At 41.2% G+C, this 25,894-nt stretch overlaps 1 protein-coding gene across 6 annotated transcripts in view; it reads left to right on the top strand.

Annotated features, from left to right (window-relative positions):
* The window catches only part of LOC140483762 (voltage-dependent L-type calcium channel subunit alpha-1D-like), a 600,966-nt gene that overhangs the window by 450,786 nt on the left and 124,286 nt on the right, over positions 1-25,894 (top strand). For all 6 annotated transcript variants that reach the window (XM_072582290.1, XM_072582291.1, XM_072582293.1 and 3 more), the window contains 4 exons: positions 3,895-4,054; positions 11,053-11,180; positions 15,685-15,781; positions 20,204-20,306. In XM_072582290.1, the coding sequence (XP_072438391.1) occupies positions 3,895-4,054; positions 11,053-11,180; positions 15,685-15,781; positions 20,204-20,306 (488 nt within the window). The remainder of the gene's footprint in view (positions 1-3,894; positions 4,055-11,052; positions 11,181-15,684; positions 15,782-20,203; positions 20,307-25,894) is intronic.

The following is a 25,894-nucleotide window of genomic DNA, read 5'->3' on the forward strand; positions in this document are numbered from 1 at the left end:
CACCCAATGGTCAATAACTCTCCCTCTGCTGGCGCTGGAAAACACAGCATAATTTTATTTTGTTTAGGTATTTAATTGTTTGCTCTTTCCCACTTTCAGAAACAATAAGCTAATCAGCAGGTTTCCAGGCCCAGCAGTGTCTGCTGTCTAATTGTTACTAGAATGAAGCAAATGGAATGCCATCCCCAACCCACCAGACAGGTGACCTGGTTTCCCTGTGGCAGTGGCTGTTGCTGGAACTGTAGCAGGATCTGTACCATTCCGAACAGAAAGCCTGGCATGCCTGCTATTGGAATCAGGGATTTCAGAAACCAAACAGGCTCTGGCAAAGGAGTGAGCTCATCCCAAGTGCAGTGGGTCAGTGGCCCATGCAGCTGCAGAGACTTTCCATTGGTCACATAGGGCCAAAAGAGGAGAGACCCGTTTGCATCCCTGAATTGGCAATAAGTCACTGGGTTTAACTGAGTAGCCTTCCTTGGCAACCCACCCTGTTAGCAGCAAGAACAGTTCTTGAAATTGTCCACTTGAGGGCCCTGATATGCCTAGGGGTGGGAAGGGCACTCACCATCGACTTTGCAATTCATCAAGTATCAAGCAGAGGTGAGAACGATAAGCACAGCACCTCTTGCGATCCAACTTGATTTTTATACCACCACATGAATTGGCTCTGCAGTAATTAAGTGCAAGTATGCTGTGAAATACTCATAATTTACCAAGTCTTATATTTTGAACTTATAAGTATGAATGAGCAACAGATGATATCCAACAATTTTGTCAAATCAGAATTTCAAATATTTGACCTAATAGAACACTGCAAAGAAGCGGTTTGCTTGATTATGTTCAGGCGGGTGTCACAGTAGCTTAGTGGTAAGCACTGCTGCCTCACTGCGCCAAGGAGCTAGGTTTGATTCCAGCCTTGGGCGACTGTCTGAGTGAAGTTTGGACATTCTCACCTTGTCTATGTGGGTTTCCACTGGGTGCTCCAGTTTCACACCGCAGTCCAAAGATATGCAGGTTAGCTGGATAGCCCATAGTGTCCATAGATGTGCGGGTTGGGTGGATTAACCTAGAAGATGCAGGATTACAGGGATAGAGTGGATCTGGATGGGGTGCTCTTTGGAGGGTCGGTGCAGACTCGATGGGCAGAATAACCTGCTTCTACACTGTAGGGCTTTTATGATTTTATGGTAATTATGGTTGAGATTTAGAGTTCTGTCGATTAGATGTGATGCAGGGAACTTCAGTGGCAACTAGCTCTGTGATTCCACAGCAAGAAAGCTTTAAAGACCAAGCACCAATTCGATACTTAATTGCTGTTGGACAAGTTTTTCATCCAATCAGGAGCCTTGCAATAAATATCCCACCATGGCTGAGTTTGCTGTTCAGTCAGAGGCTGGCAGACTTGTAGCTTAAGAATATTAATGAAGACCTGGGCTGCAATGCTGTGAAGAGCTGTACCAGTGAGCGAGTGTTGTTTTGTGAAGGCATATGGAGTGGGGGATTATTGGGTGAGAGGCTATCATAGGCAATGTCAGGGGGTAGCTTTTAACTGTCACCACTGCTCCCATCTCTGCTGTCTAACTGTTACTAGATTGAAGCAATTGGAATGCCATTCCCAACCGACCAGGCAGGTGGCCTGGTTTCCATGTCAGGAAAGCAGCCGTGTATCTCGCCTGCTGGGAATGCAGATAATTGGCATAGGAGCAGCTTGAGACCCTTGGGTAGCCATGAGTTGACTGCTAATGGCTTTAATTAATGGCAGCTGGAGAAGGTTATCAATGAATGTAATTGGTATAGTTCTGGGAAGTGTCGCACATCGCTCAAGGTGGCAAGCCGCCCAATTTTGCCTCAGATGTAGAATATGAAGTGTACCAAAAATATGCAAGGATGAGCTGATGTTTTCCATAAATATTCAGGAAAAAAAACCATGGAGATGATGAAAAAATATTCTTTAGTAACAACATCCTGTAACATAATATTTTCTGAAGTGCTTTAGAAGAGCAATTATCAAACAAAATTTGACATTGTGCCTCATGAGGGGATGATAGAATTAGTGACCAAAACATTGGTTGAAGAACTGAGTTTTAAGGTGTTTCTTGAAGGAAGGGAAAGAATTGGGGAGTTTTAGGGAGAGGACTACACAGCTTCAGGCCTTGACAGCCAAAGGTACCTATAATGTAATAAGGATAGTGTAAATAAAAATCACAGTTGAATTAACAATTCACAAATTTTATTCAGGATCTCTCCTCTATTGTGATTCATTAATCCCTTTATGTAAAAGGTTCACATTATTTCTGCAGCTAACAGTCTGTTCAACCTTGCCTTCAACTTGCACCCCGTTTTTAAATCCAACACATTAAAGCCATTACACTCTTACTCTGGTTGCTCTCATAGTCAGGTTCTCAGCTCCACTCATTTCAGTATAATAGATGCATGCAGTGCCCACTCGTACCTTCAAGGCCTTTCGAGGAGATGAGCACTGTGATGCACTTTTTCTCCCACCAACTCTATTTTGACACCTATTTCTTGTTATTATGACATTACCTTGGTGGGCAATGGGTGTTAATTGCAATTTGATAAATTGTGAATTTCTGTGAATCTTTTGCTGCCTAATTCAACATATTTATATATAAACCATTTAATACAGTTGCTCTCATTGCCTATCTATAGTGCCTCTCCACCATTATCCAGCTAGGTGGATCTATGCTCACCAGTTTCCATTCTTAGCTGTCTAATCATAGGAAGAGAATTTCTATCAGTGATTTCTTTTCCCTTGTTACCTCTGGTGTTTCCCAAAAATGACAGTCCCTTCCAATTTCTCATGTACTAACTCTCTTGTAGTGGCATCACTAGAAAACACAAGGCTGCCTAGCCACTACTTTTCTCGACCCTACTACTGTCTTTAAATGACCAGACTGTTGGTCTAAAATCCAGTAATGGATGAGCAGACAATTTTCTAATATTGAGAAGATTGAAGTTACTTGTACCTCTGCGATGCATGTTGCTCCTTTGACACTGATTTAGTTCATTCCCCTCACAACTTTGAGCCTGAACTAGATTGTTCTCAACCCAATGATGAACTTTTAACCACATATTCATACTGACAGTGAAACCTCCTATTTCTACTTGCTTTATATCATCAGTCTTTACTTCTGCTGCTGCTGAAACCCTCAACCACGTTATCCACTTTATTATCTCCAGGTTTGATGATGTTATTGATTGCTGGCCAATATTTTGTATTCTCCTGTCTGTAGACTTGAAATCACCCAAAACTCTGCAACCACCTTGCCCCTAACCTTTCTGCCCACTTATCACCTACCAAATGACTCTATCCTCCAACTGTCAGCCTCCACCCACACCTGTCACCTACTCTATTTACACCAACTCCCATCTACCAACCCCATCTACCTACCATCCTACTTCTTACCCTCTTGCCACCCTTTGCTTGATACCCTATCACATTGCCACCATAACTATTGAGATGATGCACTTAACCTTCTTTCCCTAATTTTCAAAGAAAATATGAATTGTCAAGCCAGTAGTGCTGTAAAAAAGGCTGTGGCTTCCACAAAAATTCTTTGCATTGTTCCCTGCAAGGGTTGCTGCACTGCATTCATTATGTGCAATCCTGCATTAAAACTGTGGCCTGAAAGGACATTGGAAAGTCAGTTGGTAACTTGTTGTCAATCAGGGTCAGAAATAGAGATTCCGACCCAGATCAGAAGATTTGGGTCATGGCTCCAGAGATTTGCAAGTTGAGTAGGTTTTACAATGAACTGATGACTTTGCAGCCATTGAAAGGTGAAAATGTCTTGCAAGAATTACATTAGAAATTAACATGAATACTAAGTTAACATTAATATTCTTTCTGATGACTTACTGCTGTCTCAATAGGTGTGCCACTGGGGAAGCCTGGCAAGAGATCATGTTGGCATGCATGCCTGGAAGACGCTGTGACCCGGAGTCAGGATATGGTCGAGGAGAAGAGTTTACATGCGGTAGCAATTTTGCTATTGTATATTTCATCACTTTTTACATGTTATGCGCCTTTCTGGTATGTGGCATTCATAATCATGTTGCTTGAAATTAGCTGTCATAGAAATTTGACTTGAAATTTTAACATGAAGTTGTCATTCATCCAAACAGTAAATTTATGTTTCTAGGAACAGTTCAAGAAACAAATTAACACAGCATGTAGCTGAACCGTACCGCAAATAGAGTATTAGGATTAATCCTTGGGCTGTTGATGTGTAGTGCTGGAAAAGCACAGCCAGTCAGGCAGCATCTGAGGAGCAGGAAAGTCAATGTTTCAGGCATAAGCCCTTCATCAGGAATGCCTGTTATGCCTGAAACATTAACTCTCCTGCTCCTCGGATGCTGCCTAACCGGCTGTGCTTTTCCAGCACCACACTGTTCAAATCTGATATCCAGCAGTCCTGGATATGTGCTGTGCTGAAGGGGTTACGTTATCTGGGGTAATGATGTCCTCTTATTTTATATGTCAGGTTTCAGGAAGCTCAAAATCCATCTGTGTAAACTTAAAAGTTAAAATCTTGGGTACTGAATCCAGTCAATTTCTATCAAGTGTCAGATCCGCCTGTACAAGGGCCATACTCTAGTTGAAAGCTAATATTGGCAGCTTCCTGTGCTCAGTAAATGGAAATTCACATTTCTTGTCAGAATAAAAACTTATCCCCAGTGAGGAGGGAAAAATATTAATGAAGAAAATGGCTGAGCAAATGTTCTTACAATCATTTTAAATGAACTGTACCAGAGATTAGAAACAAGAAATTTTTAGACAGGAAAATGCATTTCAGTCAATGAAGTTGTTCTCAGGATGTTATTCTGAAAGCTGCCTTCCTTTTTTGTTACTACGTTATTGAATTCAAATTTTTCACAGAATCTTAACAAAATGCGTTTTCATCAATGAACTCTCCTGATAACCTGTACTATTTACGTATTATTCTTTGTATAAACATGCATGTTTGGATTTAGCATTACTCTTATTATCAACAAGCTGCCATGCCCCTTTCCTTTTGTTAGAAATAATTTGATAAATCTCCTTTCGTAAATGTAGATTAACTGCATTCCAACTCTGATTGTTTTTTTTTGCTCAGTTCCAGTCATACTTTTAACCCTCTGATATTTGTCAGAGGTTTGTTTTATTCATAATACTTTCTCAAGGATTCTTAAATGTACATTATCTAGACTAAATGCATAGAGTCATAGAGATGTACAGCATGGAAAAAGACCCTTCAGTGCAACCCGTCCATGCCGAACAGATGTCCCAACTCATTCTCGTCCCACCTACCAACACCTGGCCCATATCCCTCCAAACCCTTCCTATTCATATACCCATCCACGTGCCTCTTAAATGTTGCAATTGTACCAGCCTCCACCACATCCTCTGGCAGCTCATTCCATACACGTACCTCCCTCTGCATGAAAAAGTTGCCCCTTAGGTCTCTTTTATGTCTTTCCCCTCTCACCCTAAACCTATGTCCTCTAGTTCTGGACTCCCCAACACCAAGGACTTTGTCTATTTATCCTTTCCATGCCCCTCATAATTTTGTAAATCTCCAGAAGGTCACCCCTAATCCTCCAAAGCTCCAGGGAAAACAGCCCCAGCCTGTTTACCCTCTCCTTGTAGCTCAGATCCTCCAACCCTGGCAACATCCTTGTAAATCTTTTCTGAACCCTTTCAATTTTCACAACATCTTTCCGATAGGAAGGAGACCAGAATTGCATGCAATATTCCAACAGTGGCCTAACCAATGTCCTGTACAGCTGCAACATGACCTCCCAACTCCTGTACTCAGTACTCTGACCAATGAAGGAAAGCATACCAAACGCCTTCTTCACTATCCTATCTACCTGCGGCTCCACTTTCAAGGAGCTATGAACCTGCACTCCAAGGTCTCTTTGTTCAACAACACTCCCTAGGACCTTACCATTAAGTGTATAAGTCCTGCTAAGATTTGCTTTCCCAAAATGTAGCACCTCGCATTTATCTGAATTAAACTCCATCTGCCACTTCTCAGCCCATTGGCCCATCTGGTCCAGATCCTGTTGTAATCTGAGGTAACCCTCTTTGCTTTCCGCTACACCTCCAATTTTGGTGACATCTGCAAACTTACTAACTGTACCTCTTATGCTCGCATCCAAATCATTTATGTAAATGACAAAATGAGAGGGCCCAGCACCGATCCTTGTGGCACTCCACTGGTCACAGGCCTCCAGTCTGAAAAAACAACCCTCCACCACCACCCTCTGTCTTCTACCTTTGAGCCAGTTCTGTATCCAAATGGCTAGTTCTCCCTGTATTTCATGAGATCTAACCTTGCTAATCAGTCTCCCATGGGGAACCTTTTCGAACGCCTTACTGAAGTCCATATAGATCTGCTTTGCCCACATCAATCTTCTTTGTTACTTCTTCAAAAAACTCAATCAAGTTTGTGAGACATGATTTCCCACGCACAAAGCCATGTTGACTATCCCTAATCAGTCCTTGCCTTTCCAAATACATGCACATCCTGTCCCTCAGGATTCTCTCCAACAACTTGCCCACCACCGAGGTCAGGCTCACCGGTCTATAGTTCCCTGCCTTGTCTTTACCGCCCTTCATAAACACGTTTGCCAACCTCCAGTCTTCCGGCACCTCACCCTGTGACTATCGATGATACAAATATCTGAGCAAGAGGCCCAGCAATCATTTCTCTAGCTTCCCACAAGAGTTCTCGGGTACACCTGATCAGGTCCTGGGGATTTATCCACCTTTAACCGTTTTAAGGCATCCAGCACTTCCTCCTCTGTAATCTGGACATTTTGCAAGATGTCACCATCTATTTCACCACAGTTTATATCTTCCATGTCCTTTTCCACAGTAAACACTGATGCAAAATATTCATTTAGTATCTCCCCCATTTTCTGTGGCTCCACAAAAAGGCCACCTTGCTGATATTTGAGGGGCCTTATTCTCTCCCTAGTTAACCTTTTGTCCTTAATATATTTGTAAAAACCCTTTGGATTCTCCATAATTCTATTTGCCAAAGCTATCTCATGTCTCTCCTGATTTTGCCCTCCTGATTTCCCTCTTAAGTATACTCCTACTTTCTTTATATTCTTCTAAGGATTCACTCGATCTATCCTGTCTATACCTGACATATGCTTCCTTTTTTTTCTTAACCAAACCCTCAATTTCTTTAATCATCCAGTATTCCCTATACCTACCAGCCTTCCCTTTCACCCTGATAGCAATATACTTTCTCTGGATTCTTGTTATCTCATTTCTGAAGGCTTCCCATTTTCCAGCTGTCCCTTCACCTGCAAACATCTACCTCCAATCGGCTTTCGAAAGTTCTTTCCTAATACTGTCAAAATTGGCCTTTCTTCAATTTAGAATTTAAACTTTTAGATCTGGTCTATCCTTTTCCATCACTATTTTAAAACGAATAGCATTATGGTTGCTGGCCCCAAAGTACTCCCCCACTGACACCTCAGTCACCTGCCCTGCCTTATTTCCCAAGAGTAGGTCAAGTTTTACACCTTCTCTAGTAGGTACATCCACATACTGAATCAGTAAATTGTCTTGTACACACTTAAGAAATTCCTCTCCATCTAAACCTTTAACACTATGACAGTCCCAGTCAATGTTTGGAAAGTTAAAATCCCCTACCATAACTACCCTATTATTCTCACAGATAGCTGAGATCTCCTTACAAGTTTGCTTCTCAATTTCCCTCTGACTATTGGAGGTCTATAATACAATTCCAATAAGGTGATCATCCCTTTCTGATTTCTCAGTTCCACCCAAATAACTTCCCTGGATGTATTTCCGGGAATATCCTTCCTCAGCACAGCTGTAATGCTATTCCTGATCAAAAATGCCACTCCCTCTCCTCTCTTGCCTCCCTTTCTATCCTTCCTGTTGCATTTGTATCCTGGAGCATTAAGCTGCCAGTCCTGCCCATCCCTGAGCCATGTTTCCGTAGTTGCTATGATATCCCAGTCCCATGTTACTAACCATGCCCCGAGTTCATCTGCCTTCCCTGTTAGGCCCCTTGCATTGAAATAAATGCAGTTTAATTTATTAGTCCTACCTTGTCCCTGCCTGCCCTGACTGTTTGACTCACTTCTGTTCTCAGCTGTACCTGTCTCAGATCGATCTCTTTCCTCACTATCTCCCTGGGTCTCACCCCCCCCCACCCCCCTTACTAGTTTAAATCCTCCCAAGCAGTTCTAGCAAATTTCCCTGCCAGTATATTAGTCCTCTTCCAATTTAGGTCCAATCCATCCTGCTTGTGCAGGTCACTTCTACCCTAAAAGAGTTTCCAATGATCCAAAAATGTGAATCCTTCTTCCATACACCAGCTTCTCAGCCATGCATTCATCTGCTCTGTCCTCCTATTCCTGCCCTCACTAGCTCATAGCACCATCTATTTCAAGAAAAATTCTCATTTTTAGAATCTACTTTGACTCAGTTTGGGTGCTCTATACATCCCCACTCCACCAACACACACCTTACTGCTGGTTATGGAGATTGCATTCCATTTACACAATTCTCTATGCTCCCCTTCTGCTGTGCTCATTCTATATCTAATGTTATCAGATTTCTTAATCATTTTTAAAAGGAATAATAGTGCTGGAACATAAAATAATTTGAATGGATAAACTTGACTGTATCTCATGCCTCATTTAAATGTCACTACCAAAATGTAGACAATTATTGAGAGCAACCCAGGCAGCTTACCACTGAAGAGGCTTTGATTTAAGACACAGCACTGTTGGCAGTATGCAAAAAAGATGGCTAAAGGATGTTGATCAGCAGTGGAGTGACCATCAGAGAAAGTTAGAAGCAGGAATGCTGGGAGGTAAAGTTCATGATTAGCGCTAAGTGGCCATGCTTTGAATGTGGACTTGGGAGGAGCTCAAATGCACCTTGTTGCTCCACATTCAGTTCAGCAATTGTTTTAAACTCACCTCCTTGGTAGCAGCCTGCTGCAGTCAGGCTGGTTATATTGCATGTGCACATGGTTTTTTTTCTCATTCAGGCTGTACAAACTTATGCAAGAGACATGAGACAGCCATTGGATCCCTTACATTGCTATACTAAGGGACTAACACATGTTTCAGGCATGTTTCTTGTTCAATAATAAGTGTGTAAATCACGTGTGACATTTTGGAAACCGGAATCTCCCTTTAGTTGCAAAATAAAACAATCACATACCATTGAATTCTATCCTTTAATTTTATCTATTTCAAACACCTTTATTATTACCAAAGACTTTTTTAATGCATTTGATTCTTTTTCTTTTGCTTCTGTAATTATTATTAAACTGTTTCAACTAGTTTTTCTTGCCAAATCTTTGCATTTAAAGTGCATTGTCTTTACAGTACTTTTATCATCCTTTATCATTTCAATAATTATTCCCCTTTCAAAATACTTGGCTTCACAAGGATGAGTTTATATTAAAACAATAACAATCATTTACAGAACAGAATTCTATCAAAGTTGGCATCTGTAGCCCTCTGGTGCACTTCAGGTGTAACACATCTGGGAATGCTTTGGAAGGGCTGTATATTTGATCAAATGTGGATTGATTGGGTTTCAGCTTTATATTAAGGATTACATAGCACGCTATAAGAGATGGAGGCTGACTCTTCAGTCAGTCCAGACAAAAGTCTTGTGTAGGCATGCCAATTCACCATGCTGTATGACCCACTGCTTGTGATAAAATTTGCTAATTTCATCTGCTATCTTTAGCATAAGGATATTCAGGGCCTGCTTGGTCTTGTATGGCACAGAAAAAAAAACTGCGTAATTATTGCATATTAGCAACCAGTTCCAAATTATATTGAAATTATACACAGATTTTGAGGAGACTAGATGTTTCACTCTTTTGAGATTTAAAGGTTTCCTATACACAAATCCATATGATGTCATCGTAGTTGACAGCACTTATGACACTCTTCAGTATTTACGGACATGCTCTATTCCTGATGAAGGGCTTTTGCCCGAAATGTCGATTTTCCTGCTCCTCGGATGCTGCCTGAACTGCTGTGCTTTTCCAGCACCAGTCTAATCTAGAATCTGGTTTCCAGTATCTGCAGTCCTAGTTTTTACCTACTCTTCAGTATTTGCCCTTTCAAATCTATGTACAACAAAATTCAATAATATAGGAGGCAATAGGGTTTGAGCAGATGTTTCCATTGTTCTCATGTGTGATATGTCACTGGTGTTGATCCAGACTGTGAATGGCATCTGTTGACTTCACCGACCTGGAGGTTCAGGATTCTGCCACAGGTTGGATTTCTACAAAGAGGCATCATCTTTATGGCCCTGGAAAAAGAACCTCCTAAGGCACATTATAAGAACTATAAAGATAAATAGGAGAAAAATGACAAGGCTTCAAAGCAGAACTTGCTGCCAGGAGCATGATGCATTTGACAAGTTTCAATATTTGTTCTTAGTTTGGGAATCTGAACATTGCATTTACTGTTCTGTCTACATTACCTGCAGTGCCATGTGTCTTTTAACAACTTGTATGACATTCGTCCATCCAATCCCTTCAATCTTTATAAGTACATTCTCTGCAGAAGGCTCCAGCTTCTAAAGTTTTTAATGTCAATGTATGTGATGTGTGTGAGTGCTTATTGTTAGCTTTCATGGTGTTTCCTTTTGGTGGCACTGTGTAATGAATATATACTTAATTTTATTTTATTCCTTCTGAATACAACCTCAGTGGCGGGTGTGTAGACTGGCTGAAATTTTACCAACAGGTTTGCTCAATTTACATTTTATTGGGCACAACTAATGTGAAAATCTATGCCAAATCTACCAGAATCACAGAAGTGTTATAAGAGAATGTACCTCTGCGTTTCCCAGGAATTGCTATTTTTGCAATGTCAATACAACGTTGCAACCAGTAAAACAATTCCAGCAGTGAATGGTAATATTTCACCTTTGTATGTAAAATCAAAATAGAGGTCAAGAATTTACTGAGACAAGCATTCCCAAATGGCCAAATAATTTTCTCCATCTATACATTTCAGATAATAAACTTATTTGTGGCTGTTATCATGGACAACTTTGATTATTTGACACGTGATTGGTCCATTCTGGGTCCTCATCATTTGGAAGAATTTAAAAGAATATGGTCTGAATATGATCCAGAAGCAAAGTAAGTAAATTGAATTTAATTCTATCTTGCAATTAGTTTTAAATATTATGAGTATTCCAACTTGCTTGGCTGCAGCTTTCTGTGGAACAGAACAACATAAGTGTTGTTTAACAAATTTTTGCTCTTTGCATTTCATCAATGAGGAGAATTTTATGAACTCCAAAACATGCTGCAATGTTACTCCATCCATTAGGTGTATGGTGATTTACTCAAATAACTGACAGGTGACATTATGTGATAGAAGTGCAAATTCGTAAAGTTACCCCTTAAACCTTGCAGGTGAAAAATCCAAAGGTTTTTTTAACAATAATATTTCACAATGTTTGTGGTTATCTGACTGATGGAGTAATCCATGAAAGTGAGTTCAAATCAATCCATGGCAATTTGAAATTCAACATTTTTTTTTAAATTTGGAAGTAAAAAGCCAGTGTATTTGTAAAAGTGATCAGGAAATTGTATTGTAAAAACCCTTGTGATTCACTAAGAGATAGAAATTTGATGAGTAGAATCTTGTAGGGGTGGGCTATGGCAAGATTTGTGGCAAAATCAGATGAGATTTCCTGCAAAGCTGATTTTGATGTTGGGAAGACCTCAATGCATCTTTTATGTATTTTTTCAGGCAGTCATTTCCTTGCTAGGCACTCGTGAGTTGCCAATTAATGGGTTGTATAGATTGTTGATCGCCCTTATTAGTGCTTCAACTCGCCTCAGTAATATAGAGTTTCCGATGTTACCACATATGCTGAGCAAACTAGATATTGAGAATTCTCAATGCAGAAGTCAGAATGAGTACCTGGTGACTTCAGCTTGCCACTGGCTGTGACCAGCCTCCTCATTATTCAACACCAAATGGCATCTCAGGCTATGTTCCATGGCCTCTAGCCGCATGCATCCCTCATCCATGGACATTAGAACATAGAACATAGAAGAATACAGCGCAGTACAGGCCCTTCAGCCCTCGATGTTGCGCCGATCAAAGCCCACCTAACCTACACTAACCCACTATCCTCCATATACCTATCCAATGCCCGCTTAAATACATTTCTCAACCTGTCACAATTATAATGGTACTTTCCTGATTCACTTGCAGGCCATTTAAAGTACAGATTTACATTGCAGGGTACACTGCCAAGAACACTCTGCATGCATGGAGAACCACTAATTCACTGATTCGGCCAGATTGCATCTCAATGCTGTTTTCTTGCTCTCTTAGCACTCATTCACTTCATGTCTACCTGCATGCTCACACCATCCATACCTTACCTTGTCGTGCCAATTAGCACAGTCACTAATCAAGGAGCTTGAGCTCCTGGTCAGCAGCTCACAGTTAAGAGGCATACATTTTACTGTACAGCAGCATGCTACATCAATCTTACGCATCCAATAATGGTGGTGGATGGACCAGCCATCTCTGCAGAGCTCTGAGGGGACACCACTGAGAATCCTATGCATGGTTTGTCCTCCAGCTAGGTACCTCTTGACACTGCCCTGCCTCCTTGTGAGGAAGAGACTTTGATGTTTACTCCATACTCTGTGTCCATGTCTTCGGTCCTGACGATCAATGATTGAAGTGATAGAGCTTGGATAAGTATGCCTCTCCAGCAAACAGAGTGTGCTGGATCTGGCCGTCCATGGCAGCCACCAATCTGTCATTGGAGGTAGCCAAAAAGTTGCATGACTAATTGCACTGCCGACACTTCTGGGTAAAGAAGGCCATTGCCTCCCACATTCCTGTCTGTCTCTCCTTCTCTTCCTGGTCCATTCTGACAAAATCCTTGAATGATTGCCTGAAGCTGAGCAGGTGCCTGGTCTCTGGTAGTCCTCCGAGTACCAACGGCCTCAGACATTTCTTCCCCACCCAGCTGTGGAGCAGTTGCACTGAGGTGATGACCAAATTGTGCTCCCATACTTTCTAAGGCGAAGGTTCCTACAAATATGTCAAGATCCAAACTAGTGGGAGGTGTAAGAGGCAGACTTGTCCTAATGCTTTCTTTGAAACTCACATCCTCAGAAGCAAGGGAGGTGAATTCTGATGGAGCCATTGCACCTTATAGGTGGAGGATACAATGTCTGTAACTGCAAGACAAAAGAGAGAAATGTTTGCACCCAGTGGTTAGAGGTGGAGTGGAATGAATGAGACTAGCAGCAAGGTTAATGTGAGCGTTGCTGTGGTTGAATAGTGGTTCTTAACTCGATTAGCATGGCATGGAATTCTTGGCAACTCTGCAGGAGTGATCCCAATCTTCTCCCATGAGGGCCAAGTGGTTGAATGTCAGGCAGCAATCTACCCACACAGGCCCTTTTGGCAATATTGTGTGCTTTCCTCACTTGGAATGAGATAAAGGGAGGAATTAAGTGAGGTGAAAGTGTGTGACTATGTGACACACATTTTGGTACTAGTATAAGTGGAGAAAGGTGTTGAGGCATTCAAAGGGAGTGAACAGGCAGCATGTATTAAGAGGAGGGAGATTGGGGGCCGAGGAAGAGTGGTGGATGAGAGTGTGTAAAGGAAGAACTTGTCGATGTTATGATTCCAACTGATGTTATTACTGAATGAGACAGATCCCAGAATAAAACCTGACTTGTTAGATCATATTTTGTTTTGCCTTGGTTTTCTCCCACTGAAACACAAACATATAATACTGCAAATTTGGTTCTAACAATAAAACAAAATGCTATTAAGAACTGAAGATAGAATTGAATAAGCCAAGCTATCCACCTATAACACAAATTCAATTATTTTAAAGTACACTTTAAAAATATAATCTCACTAACCCCAATGCACATTGTTATAAATAAGATTGTCAGGGTCTGGTGACATGGCCTCCTCTACTGGTCCTCCAGTAAAAGGGCACTCCTCCTTTGCACCACCCTCCAGATTACTGTCCATGAATTGCTACACCATCTACACCAATTCAAGAGGAAAGCCCATCACTACATTATCTGGGAAACTATGAAAGGATGATGAATACCAACCTCACTAGCAACATCTATGTCCAAAGAATGTTTTTACTTTTAAAGTATATAGGATACACACAAAACAAAAACGTACTATGTTATTCAAAGAAATTGCATGACCATAGGGTCACACAGCATGGAAACAGACCCTTTCATTCAACCAGTCCACGCTGACCATGTTCCCAAACTAAACTGGTCCCACCTGCCTGTGCTTAGCCCATATCTATTGTAACTGTACCTGCATCCACCACTTTCTCTGGTAGTTCATTCCACACATGAACCACTCTGTAAAATAAAAAGTTGCCCGTCATGACCTTCTAAATCATTCTCCTCTCACCTTAAAAATATACCCCCTAGTTTTGAACTTCACCACCCTGGATAAGACCCTTGACATTCACCTTATCTATGCCCCTCAATAAGGTCATCCCTCAACCTCCTACTCTCAAGTGAAAAAGGTCCCATTTTTGTCTATTTTTGTCTCAAATCCTCCATTCCAGGCAGTATCCTGGTAAATCTTTCTAGACTCTCTCCAGTTTAACAATATCCCTACAACCAGAACTGCCCACAGTACTCCAGAAGAAGTCTCACTAACATCCTGTACAACCTCAATATGACATCCCAACTTCTGAGGTCTGAGCAATGAAGGTAAGTGTGCTAAATGTTATTTAACTTTTGGTTCATGTGCACCTCATTTCCAATATATTTGCCAGACTACTATTTCATTTCATTCAAAAGTTATTTGCACAACCTCATTGTGAGTGTACTGTTTACACAGAATTTTCTCTAAGGATCATAGCTTTTGAGAAGTTCCTGTATGACTGTGTTCAATTTTAATGAGCAAATTCAAGTAATGTGTAGACTGGGCCCTATAGTATTTCTTTTTCAGGTGCTAAGTTGCACTCTTCTTTGCTGGATGTTCCTGTTAATCAACACAAAGCTCTTGTATTACCCCAATATCACTCCCTCCCTCACTTTCCTACTTTAAGGCAATATTTAAGATTGTTTGCAGATTATTAAAAGACTGAGAAGTGTAAGTTGTCAGTTGTGTGAGTGGTCAATGGAAAAATTCACACTATTCACAAGACTGGAACTGAGAAGGAGCAGTTTTGTCAACCTTACATATTTGATAGGGAAGGACTTTCATCAGATTTTGATTAGGTGTAAAGTGATGGTGCTGGGAAGTACATGGGATTTTGTTTGGCCATGTTTTCCAAAATCTTTCTAACTGTGTTATATGTAAATAGCTTGGTTTGTTTTATTTTGTTTTGTTTTTATTTCTGGAGTTTCTTTTATTGTTAAAACTAAAATTGCAATCTTGTGTGTATGATGTTTCAGGGAAAAACTGCCAAAAAAACATCAATTCTTTTTTACTGGGATCTGACTTGTCCAGTAATAATATCAGCTGATATCATAACTAGATAGATAATGGAATTTGATGCTGAATCAGATTATTTACTTGTGAACGAACAAGGATAAAGTATCGTAGGTTTCGTTATCGTACTTCTCTCGCTATTTTGTAATGATTTAAAAACTCAATTTTTCACAGAGGGAGAATAAAACATCTTGATGTAGTTACTCTACTTCGGCGTATACAGCCACCACTGGGCTTTGGAAAACTTTGTCCTCATAGAGTCGCCTGCAAGGTAAGGCCATTTATAAACTTAAAAGTCTCATTGATCAGCCATACAGATAATCTGACACTTTTGAAGGTTGTACTTGTAGAAGCTAAGTAAACTGATAAGTATTGTGATCCAGGACATTGCAGCTTATTTAATCCAGTTTACAGTTGTGATACAAGATGGTCGATACTCAAAATGAATCAGTATCATATATTCCTGATAGCAACTAATATATTTAGGAATATTCAAGTGAAGGCTCATAAATATGACATGGTTGTTCTTGCACAGATTGTTAGAGAATCATAGTTCCTGAAAATTATGTACATATTCTGTAAATGGAAAATCATGGCCCAATTACAAATTATGCAGCCTATCACACAAGTATTAGCATTTTGATATTCCTAACTTTGGAGAGTTGGATTGCTGTTGTATTGTTAAATAAAAGGTGTAGTTTTTAAAATTTCTACTGTTGCAGATTTAGATTTAGAATTATTTTCCATTGGCACGAAAGAAATTCCAATAGTTCTTACTGTACTGCTCAGGACTGCAAAACTTAATATAAAAATGTAAAGTGAAGTATCAATAATGTAAGGTTAAGGAGACAAAATGATGGTTTAGTAAATTTACGAATGACACGAAGGTCAGGAGCATTGTGGATTGTGACAAAGTAGGTTACAGAGAAACATACATTAGCTGCAGAACTGAGCTGAGAGGTTGCAGATGTAGTTTAATGCAGAGAAGTGTGAGGTGATTCACTTTGGAAGGGGTAACAGGAATGCAGAGTATTGGGCTAATGAGCAGAGAGATCTTGGTGTCCAGGTACATAGATCCTTGAAAGTTGCCACCCAGGTTGATAGTGTTGTTAAGAAGGCATATGGTATGTTTATTGGCAGAGGGCTTGAGTTTTAGAACCATGAAATCATGCTGCAGCTGTTCAAAACTCTGGTGCGGCCATATTTGGAGTATTGCGTACAGTTCTGGTCACTGCATTATAGAAAGGAGGTGGAAGCTTTGGAAAGGGTTCAGAGGAGATTTACTAGGATGTTGCCTGGTATGGAGGGAAGGTCTTACGAGGAAAGGCTGAGGGACATGAGGCTGTTTTCGTTCGAGAGAAGGTTGAGAGGTAACATAATTGAGACATATCAGAGGGTTAGATAGTTTGACAGTGAGAGCCTTTTTCCTTGGATGGTAATGGCTAGCACAAGGGGACATAGCTTTAAATTAAGGGGTGATAGATATAGGACAGATGTCAGAGATAGTTTCTTAACTCAGAGAGTAGTAGCTGCCTGGAACACACTGCCTGCAACATTTGTAGACTCCCAACTTTAAGGGCATTTAAATGGTTCATTGGATAGGCATATGGATGAGAATGGAATAGTGTAGGTCAGGTGGACTTCAGATTGGTTCCACAGGTCAGTGCAACATCAAGGGCTGAAGGGCCTGTACTGGGCTGTAGTGTTCTATGTTCTATTAACAAAGTTAAAAGTTAAACATTGCAGTAATTGTGGTGTATTGTAAAACATACAAAATAAGGTTAAAAGTTACACATTGCAGAATTTCTTCGTTTTTAGGCCAAAAATAAGTAAAGCTGAAAGTTCAAACATTACAGTTTTTCTTAAGAGCTTCGCCATGGTGGGACCATACTTTGAGGAATCACCTCAAGACCAGGACTTTGTATTGATGTTTCTTAAGGGAGAGGATTCTGACAAAATATTGGTAGAAGAAGTTATAAGAGGGGTGAAAACTGATGGACAGTTTATACGTAGAAGGGCTGGCTATACTTAGGATGGTTAAATCAACTGGTTCATATGGTTTACATCCTGGGTGACTAAAGGAAGTAGGGATAGACATTGCAGAAGGACTTGCTGTAATCTTTCAACTTTCCTTTGTTATGAGGGAAATGCTAGATGATTGTAGAATGGTAAATGTGACACCATTACCCCAAAATAGATGCATGGGCAATCTTAATAACTACAGGCAAGTTTAATTGTAAGTAATATTTTTGAAAAACTAATCAAGCAAAAATGAACAGGCATTTGGCGAGGTTTAACCTAATTGAGGAAGACTCGTGCAAATTTGTAAAATCCAGATCATGCCTGACTAATCTAATTTAGTTTTTTGATCAAGTAATGAAGGAACAGAAAAGTTGAATGAGATGAATCTACAATGTCTATTTGGATTTTAAGAAATATATGATGAATTACCACAACAGGAAGTTTAACAAAGTAGAATAGTCGCTGTCAATTTGGATAAAATATTGTTTCTAGAATAGAAAACAAAACTATGGTAAATTATGGCAGACAATGGTGCTCTGATGTGTTAGAGCCACTGCTTTTTAATGACTTGCACACTGGAATTCAGTGTAAATTTCTGCTGGTTATCCCAAAATATGCTCATAATGAAAATGATCCCAGTGGACTGCAACAAGACATAGACACACATTAGAATGAGCAGACAAAAGGCTGGTGGAACTTTTTAATCATTAAAAGAGTAATTAACACAGAATATGGAATCCTTGGCTTCATAAATAGGGAAAGTCATCAAGGCAGTTCTGCTGAATATTTTTAAAATGATTGAACATTTGTGTTAGAATATTGTGTCCCATTCTGATCGCCACATTTTAGGAAGAATGTGAGAATCTTTGAGAGAGGCAGAGGAGATTTACCAAAATTTGTTTTTATTAATTATTTCATGGGGTGTGGGGGTTGCTGACAAGGCTGTATTCATCACTCATCCCTGGCTGGCCTTAAACTGAGTGGTTGACTATACTTTTTCAATGGACAGTTAACAGGCAACCATATTACTGTGGCTCTGGAGTTACATATTGGCCAGGCTGGGTAAGGATGGCAGATTCACTTCCAGAATGGGCAGGTAGAGTTTTTTGACAGTTGATAATACTCTCATTTTCTCCACTACTGAGAATAGCTTTTAACTCCAGATTTATTAATTATATTTAATTTCCACCAGCTGCAAATAGCTTTCAATTCCTAATTTATTAATTATATTTCATTTCTACTAGTTGAGGAAGAGGATAAATTGACTATCAAATTGAAAGAAAATCATACCATGTGGCAAAGATTAGTGATGAGAGGATTGAGAGAATGTTTAAAATGAACAAAAAGTGATCAAAAAAGAGGGAGAACATGAACTATGAGGGCAACAGCAGTAAAAGCCTATTTAAATGTATATAAAGGGAAAATAAAAGGTGAACACAGCCCTTTCAAAAACCCTGGGGAAATAATAATGGAGAATTGGAAATGGCAAAGGAGGTTTTTGCCAACACTCGACACTGGATTCATGGTTGCCATGAGTCTCTTAATTCCAGATTTTTTTTATTGGATTCAAATTCACCATCTGCCTTGGCAGGTTTAGAACCTGGGTGTCTAGAACATTACCTAGGCCTCTGGATTAACAGTCTAGTGATAATACCACTCAGCTGTGGCCTGTAAGTAGTAGAATAACTGGTAAGAATCTTCCAAGAATTCTTAGATTTTAGAAAGATTCCAAAGGAATAGAAAACTATCAATGTAACTTGTCTGTTCACAAGGGGTGGGAGGCAAAAAGAACAGGTCAATATAAGCCAGTTATTTTAACATTTGTCATTGGGAAAACATTTGTGCCTATTGTAAAGGATGCAATAGCAGAACATTGAGAAAAATGCACCATGATCAAACAGAGTATAGCTTAAAGAAGGGGAACTCATGCCTGATGAATTTATTACAGTTCTTTGAAGAGGTAACAAGTGAAATGGATAAAGGATATGTGATATATTTGTATTTCTAAAAGGCATTTGATAATATACCACACATAAGGCTACTTATTAAGTTAAGAGTCTATGGATGCTGGGAGTTGTATATTAATTAAGGAGAGAGGATTGGCTAACTAATAAGCAAAGAGTTTGGTTAAAAGGGGCATTTTCAGGATGACAACTTGTAACTGGTGGAGTGCCACAGGGATCAGTACCAGAGCATGATCATTAACAATCTATATTAATGACTTAGAGAAGGAGAGTGAATGTACAGTTGACAAATGTATGAATGGCAAAGATTTGTGGGAACATAAGTTGTGAGGGTTACAGAGTCTGTAGAGGAATAGAGACAGGTTAAGAGTGTGTGGGGAAAACACACAGTAGATTGAATAACTTGTGGGAAAACGTGAATAGAGAAAAGCTGCTCCAATTAAATTGATGATACAATAATAAGATGATTTAATATCTTCAGGAAAAGGTGCAAGCAGCTGTGAAGAAAATATTTGCTCTGTGCATAGTAATAACCTGGAACTCTCTGCCTTCAACTGCAGTGAAAGCAAAGATTCAGAAAACCAGCAACTTTGTTTGCTCAAATGTTAATATTTTTTTCCTAATTCTTATTAAACAGCAAGTAAAATAACATGGTGACGTCTTTTATGGTGTAAAACTAAAATTTGCCCACTTTCTTTAACTTCCAGAGATTGGTAGCTATGAATATGCCCCTGAATAGTGATGGAACGGTAATGTTCAATGCAACCCTTTTTGCCTTGGTGAGAACAGCTTTGAAAATCAAAACAGATGGTAAGATTCATGTAGATGGATCAGAATACATCCAGCAGAAAAGTATCTAAATTAACTCTAGTGATAACTGTTAATAACTTAATATTGTTGTTCAAGGTTGACTGGAATACATTTATATGAGCCATGCCTCTCAACGTACAGACTTGAAGTTGCAGACTGCAAACTCTGACAGCAGGAACCATTAGCCAAAATAGAGTATGAAAGCAAATGCTCTACACGTCAAAAAGCATCTGTGAAGACAGGGATAGTGATAACTTTTCAAGTTGATGACCTGTCATCAAGCCAACAAGCTGAATTATTACTTGCATTTCACTCCCAAGTTGGGAGTACAAAGTTGACACAATTGCCAACTCTGCAAAACTGACATGAGAGTAAGTGCCATTGTTTTTTGAGGGGGTGTGGTGGTGGCAGTTGAAAAAGGGAGTGATGGTGTCAAAATCCAGAACTGATGTGGAAAGTGAGCTGTATGGAATGCCTGCCTCAGTGCACTGGTTCATTGTCAAAGATGTTCACAGAAAACAAAAACCCAGAACTCAGCCCACCTATTCCCTCAGCCCCCTCCACACTGTGCAGCCACCTCATGCCCTCCATATTTCATGGACCCTCTTATTCTCCATGCTGATCCATACCTGCCAAATAATGCCTCATAACCTCCAAGTCAATCTGTGCCTCTGGAGTCACTACCCCATTTGCAGGGGGGGAGGAGGTGCTGTTATTTCATTTTCTGTCTGGCTGGCTGGCTACCATTTATTGCCCATCCTTAGTTGCCCTTGGTGATGACCTGCCTTCTTGAACCACTGCAGTCACCTGTTGTAGTAAATCCACAATGCCATTATGGAGGAAGTTCCAGATTTGATCCTTTCTCTGGCATCTATTAGTCTCGTGAGACCATGGATCTGTGGCTGGGAAGTCTTGCTTGAATCTTTGTTTGTAGAGCAGTGTCTGTTGTGGCTGTAGAGGCCCACACGGGAGTGGCAGTTTCAGCTGCAGCGACTGCACTTGAAGGTGCTCACCTCCAGTGTTGTCCTGGTGATGTTTCCGGCGGGTACAGTTTTCTTCAACAGCAAGCTTGAGTTTCTCTTCTTCTCTTTTTAGACGTCTGCATAATTCCAGCCTCCAGTGAGAGTGATCGTTTGCAATACCTCTCACCTCTCAACGTTCATGTTTAGTGACTTCATGTCTCTCTTGCAGACATCTTTGAAATGAAGATGGGGCTGCCCTTGCACTCTTTTGCCGGAGGCCAGTTCCCCATAGAGCAGGTCTTTTGGGATCCTCCCATCTGATGTGCAGTGTTCGTGGCCCAGCCAACAGAGACAGCACTATTGGAGCAGGGTGATGAGGCTGGGTATCTGGGCGCAGGCCAGGACCTTATTGTTGGTGACTCGGTCAGTCCACTTGATGTCCAGGGTGCATCTCATGCTGTGAAGGAGGAAGGCATTGTGACAGTGTGCATTGTCAGCTTTCTGTTCTCCCAGACACTCTTTGTCAGCCTGACGAATGTTGAGCCTGCACATCTGATCCATCTGTTGATCTCTGAGTCTAGGGAGAGACTGACCGTGATGGTGAAGCCAAGGTATATAAATTCGTGGACTACCTCCAGCTCATAGTTATTGATGGTAATGGCAAGGAGTGTTCAGCACCTTGAGCCAACATTGTTGGTCTTCTCCAGGCTGATGGTCAAGCTGAAGTCCTGGCAGGCTCTTGACACGCTGTGCTTGAGGTGTTGCAGTTGCTCTTCTGAGTGTGATCCCAATGCCGCATCATGAAGAAAGAGGGTGGTGGTGGAGGGTTCTTTTTCAGACCAGAGGCCTGTGACCAGTGGAATGCCACAAGGATCGGTGCTGGGTCCACTACTTTTCATCATTTATATAAATGATTTGGATGTGAACATAAGAGGTATAGTTAGTAAGTTTGCAGATGACACCAAAATTGGAGGTGTAGTGGATCACAAAGAAGGTTGCCTCAGATTACAATGGGATCTTGATCAGATGGGCCAATGGGCTGAGAAGTGGCAGATGGAGTTTAATTCAGATAAGTGCAAGGTGCTGCATTTTGGGAAAGCAAATCTTAGGACTTATACACTTAATAATAAGGTCCTAGGGAGTGTTGCTAAACAAAGAGACCTTGGAGTGCAGGCTCATAGCTCCTTGAAAGTGGAGTCGCAGGTAGATAGGATAGTGAAGAAGGCATTTGGTATGCTTTCCTTTATTAGTCAGAGTATTGAGTACAGGAGTTGGGAGGTCATGTTGCGGCTGTACAGGACATTGGTTCGGCCACTGTTGGAATATTGCATGCAGTTCTGGTCTCCTTCCTATTGGAAAGATGTTGTGAAACTTGAAAGGGTTAAGAAAAGATTTACAAGGATGTTGCCAGGGTTGGAGGATTTGAGCTTTATGGAGAGGTTGAATAGGCTCGGGCTGTTTTCACTGGAGCGTCGGAGGCTGAGGGGTGTCCTTATATCGTGAGGGGCATGGATAGGATAAATAGACAGTCTTTTCCTTGGGGTGTGGGAGTCCAGAACTAGAGGGCATGGGTTTAGGGTGAGAGGGGAAAGATATCAAAGAGACCTAAGGGGCAACTTTTTCACACAGAGGGAGGTATGTGTGTATGGAATGAGCTGCCAGAGGATGTGGAGGAAGCTGGTATAATTGCAAAATTTAAGAGGCATTTGGATGGGTATATGAATAGGAAGGGTTTGGAGGGATATGGGCCAGGTGCTGGCAGGTGGGACTAGATTGAGTTGGGATATCTGGTCCACATGGACAAATTGGACCGAAGAGTCTTTTTCCATGCTGTACATCACTATGACTGTATGACTCTACTATGTCTCTGACGAATACTTCACAGTCCTTGGTTTTCGCTGGGATAGTCTGAGCAGCCTCACGTCCTTTCTGGTGTGGAGGTAGACACCATCAGTTGATGTTCCAAAGGCATGCTTCAGAATGACTGTGAAGAGAATGCCGAACAGGGTGGGGGCAAGCACACAGCCTTGCTTCATCCCGCTGTGAATGTTGAAGGCCTCAGAAGAAGACCCTTCAAACTGAACGATGCCCTTCATGCCTGTGTGGAATGACAGAACTATCCTCAGGCGTTTTGGGGGTGCAACCAATCCTGGCGAAGTCAAAGGCCTTCGTGAGGTCAATGAAGGCAACATAGATTGGTTGTCTTTGCTGTTTGCATTTCTCTTGTAGCTGTCAAAGGGAAAAGATCATGTCGATTGTGGAGCATTCCGACCTGAAACTGCACTGAGACTTAGGATATACCCTTTTGGCGATTTTCTGCAGTCTGTTCAGGACCACGCGGGTGAAGACCTTTCCAATGGTGCTTAGAAAAGAGATTCCCTTGTGGTTCTTACAGCCACTTCTGTCCTCTTTGTTCTAATATAGGGTGACAATGTTGCAGTCTCTCATGTCTTGTGGCACTGCTTCCTCTTACCAGCACTGGCGCAGTAGTTCGTGCAGGAGGTTTAGCAGGACACCCTTTGCGCATTTGATGGCCTATCCTGATGCCTTCCCAGTAGGCAGACTTCGATTACTTTACTCAGCTGTTTGGCAGTTGGCAATGCAGTTACTCCATGACAGGCATTCCACAGTGTCAAGCACGTCATCCGAGATGCTGTTTTCTCTGGAGAAGACTTCAGAGTAATGCGCCACTCATCTCCTCATCTGCTTGTGGTTGTCTTGGATGGTCTCATCTGTTATGATTTTCAGTGGTGCTGTCTTGCTTTGGGTTGAACCAATGGTTTTCCTGATCCCCTCATACACTCCAAGGATATTGCCTGTCTCAAATGATGACTGAATGCTTTTGCACAGTTGTACCATGTAATCATTTGCACAGTGTCTGGCTGTTTTGTGGGCCTTGCTTCTTGCTGTCCTTAGCGCTTGCAGTGTTGCCTGTTTGGGGTGGCATTTGCGCTCTAGTAGTGCAACACATTTTGCCTCGACGACAGTGGTGAGCTCACTTGAGCTCGCTTCAAACCAGTCCTGTGTCTTCCTCTGTTTCTTCCCGAAGGCCTTGAGTGCAGTGCTGTGGATAGTGTCCCTGAGAGAGTCCCAGCTCTGCTGAGCACCTTCTTCTGATGAGTCTGCAAGGAACGCATCTTCCAGTGACTTGATGAACTCTGCTGCTTTCTCTGGGTGTAGGGTCTTACTGGCATTGATGCGCTGCTTGTGTGGAGACTTGACGTAGTGCATCTTCTCTGGCTGAAGTCTGTTCTTGCAGCAAACCAGAGAGTGATCCGTGTCACAGTCAGCACTCTGAAAGGAGCAAGTCATGAGCATGTCTCTCAGGTGGTGGCATCTGGTGATTATCAGGTCTATCTGGTGTCAGTGTTTGGAATGGAAGTGTCACCAAGACACTTTGTTCTGAGCTTTGGACTGGAGGTAGGTGTTGGTTTCATACAATTTGTGGAGCTTGCAAAGCTCAAGTAGTCATTGCCCGTTGTCATTCATAGTGCCAATCCCATTCCGCCCGAGGCAGCTTGCCAGGAGTTGTGGTCGACGCCAATTCTGGTGTTGAAGTCGTCAAGTAGCAGCAACTGTTCCTGACTTGGGGTCCCCAGTATTATCATTTGAGAACTGGTTGTAAAACTCATCCTTTGCATCTTGTGTAGAGTAGAGGATTGGTGCATAGATGCTGACAAGGTTGGCTATTGCTATTCCTATTACCGTGAACAAAGTTAAAAATCACACAACACCAAGTAATAGTCCAATTTAGAAATGTTGTTTCTTCCTCAGGTGGTTGTGGAGAATAAGATAATAAGACACAGAATTTATAGCCAAATGAGTACAGTGTCATGAAGATGCGATGATACATTCAACAATTTTAGATCAAGTCTTTCATCTTTTAGAATGGAATGTGTTGGTTTCTGTTCTTTGATATGTAAATCCCCGAATTACTTTAAAATTACAATCTCAAGAAAGGTGAATCTTTTCTAACAACAGGTGTCATATCAGCTCAGATAATGCATTCAGATGTGAGGTCTGTTTGTGTCCCAGTGTTGAGCTAGACTGGTTCTATTTCTAAAGTGGATTTACAGAGTTTTACATGGATTCATTTAGTTTCTGAACAAAATAAAATGTAATTCTGCAAAAAACAAATTCACCTCAAACTTCTGTGTGCACGCATGTAGGAGAGACAGTGGGTGTGAGAATGTGATAGCGTATGTATGTGTGTAGGCTTGGTTAAGTGAGCGAGTGTGTGGAGGTATACGCCCGTGAGAGGGTGTGTGCATGGGTATGAGTGCAGTGATGTATGTGTGCGTAAGAGAGAGAGCTTGTCTGTGAGAGAGGGTCTGCGTGAGTTTGTGATTATGTTGCAATGTGTGTGTGAGAGAGTGTATAGTACAATGGGATCACCTGTAGAACATAGAACATTACAGCGCAGTACTGGCCCTTCGACCCTCAATATTGCGCCGACCTGTAGAACCAATCTGAAGACCATCTAATCTACAGTATTTCATTCTCATCCATATAGCTATCCAATCACCATTTAAATTGGCGAGTCTACTACTGTTGCAGGCAGGCCATTCCACATCCTACTACTCTCTGAGTAAAGAAACTACCTCTGGTATCTGTCCTATATCTATC

Source organism: Chiloscyllium punctatum, chromosome 12 (assembly GCF_047496795.1).
Source record: "Chiloscyllium punctatum isolate Juve2018m chromosome 12, sChiPun1.3, whole genome shotgun sequence".
NCBI lineage: Eukaryota > Metazoa > Chordata > Chondrichthyes > Orectolobiformes > Hemiscylliidae > Chiloscyllium > Chiloscyllium punctatum.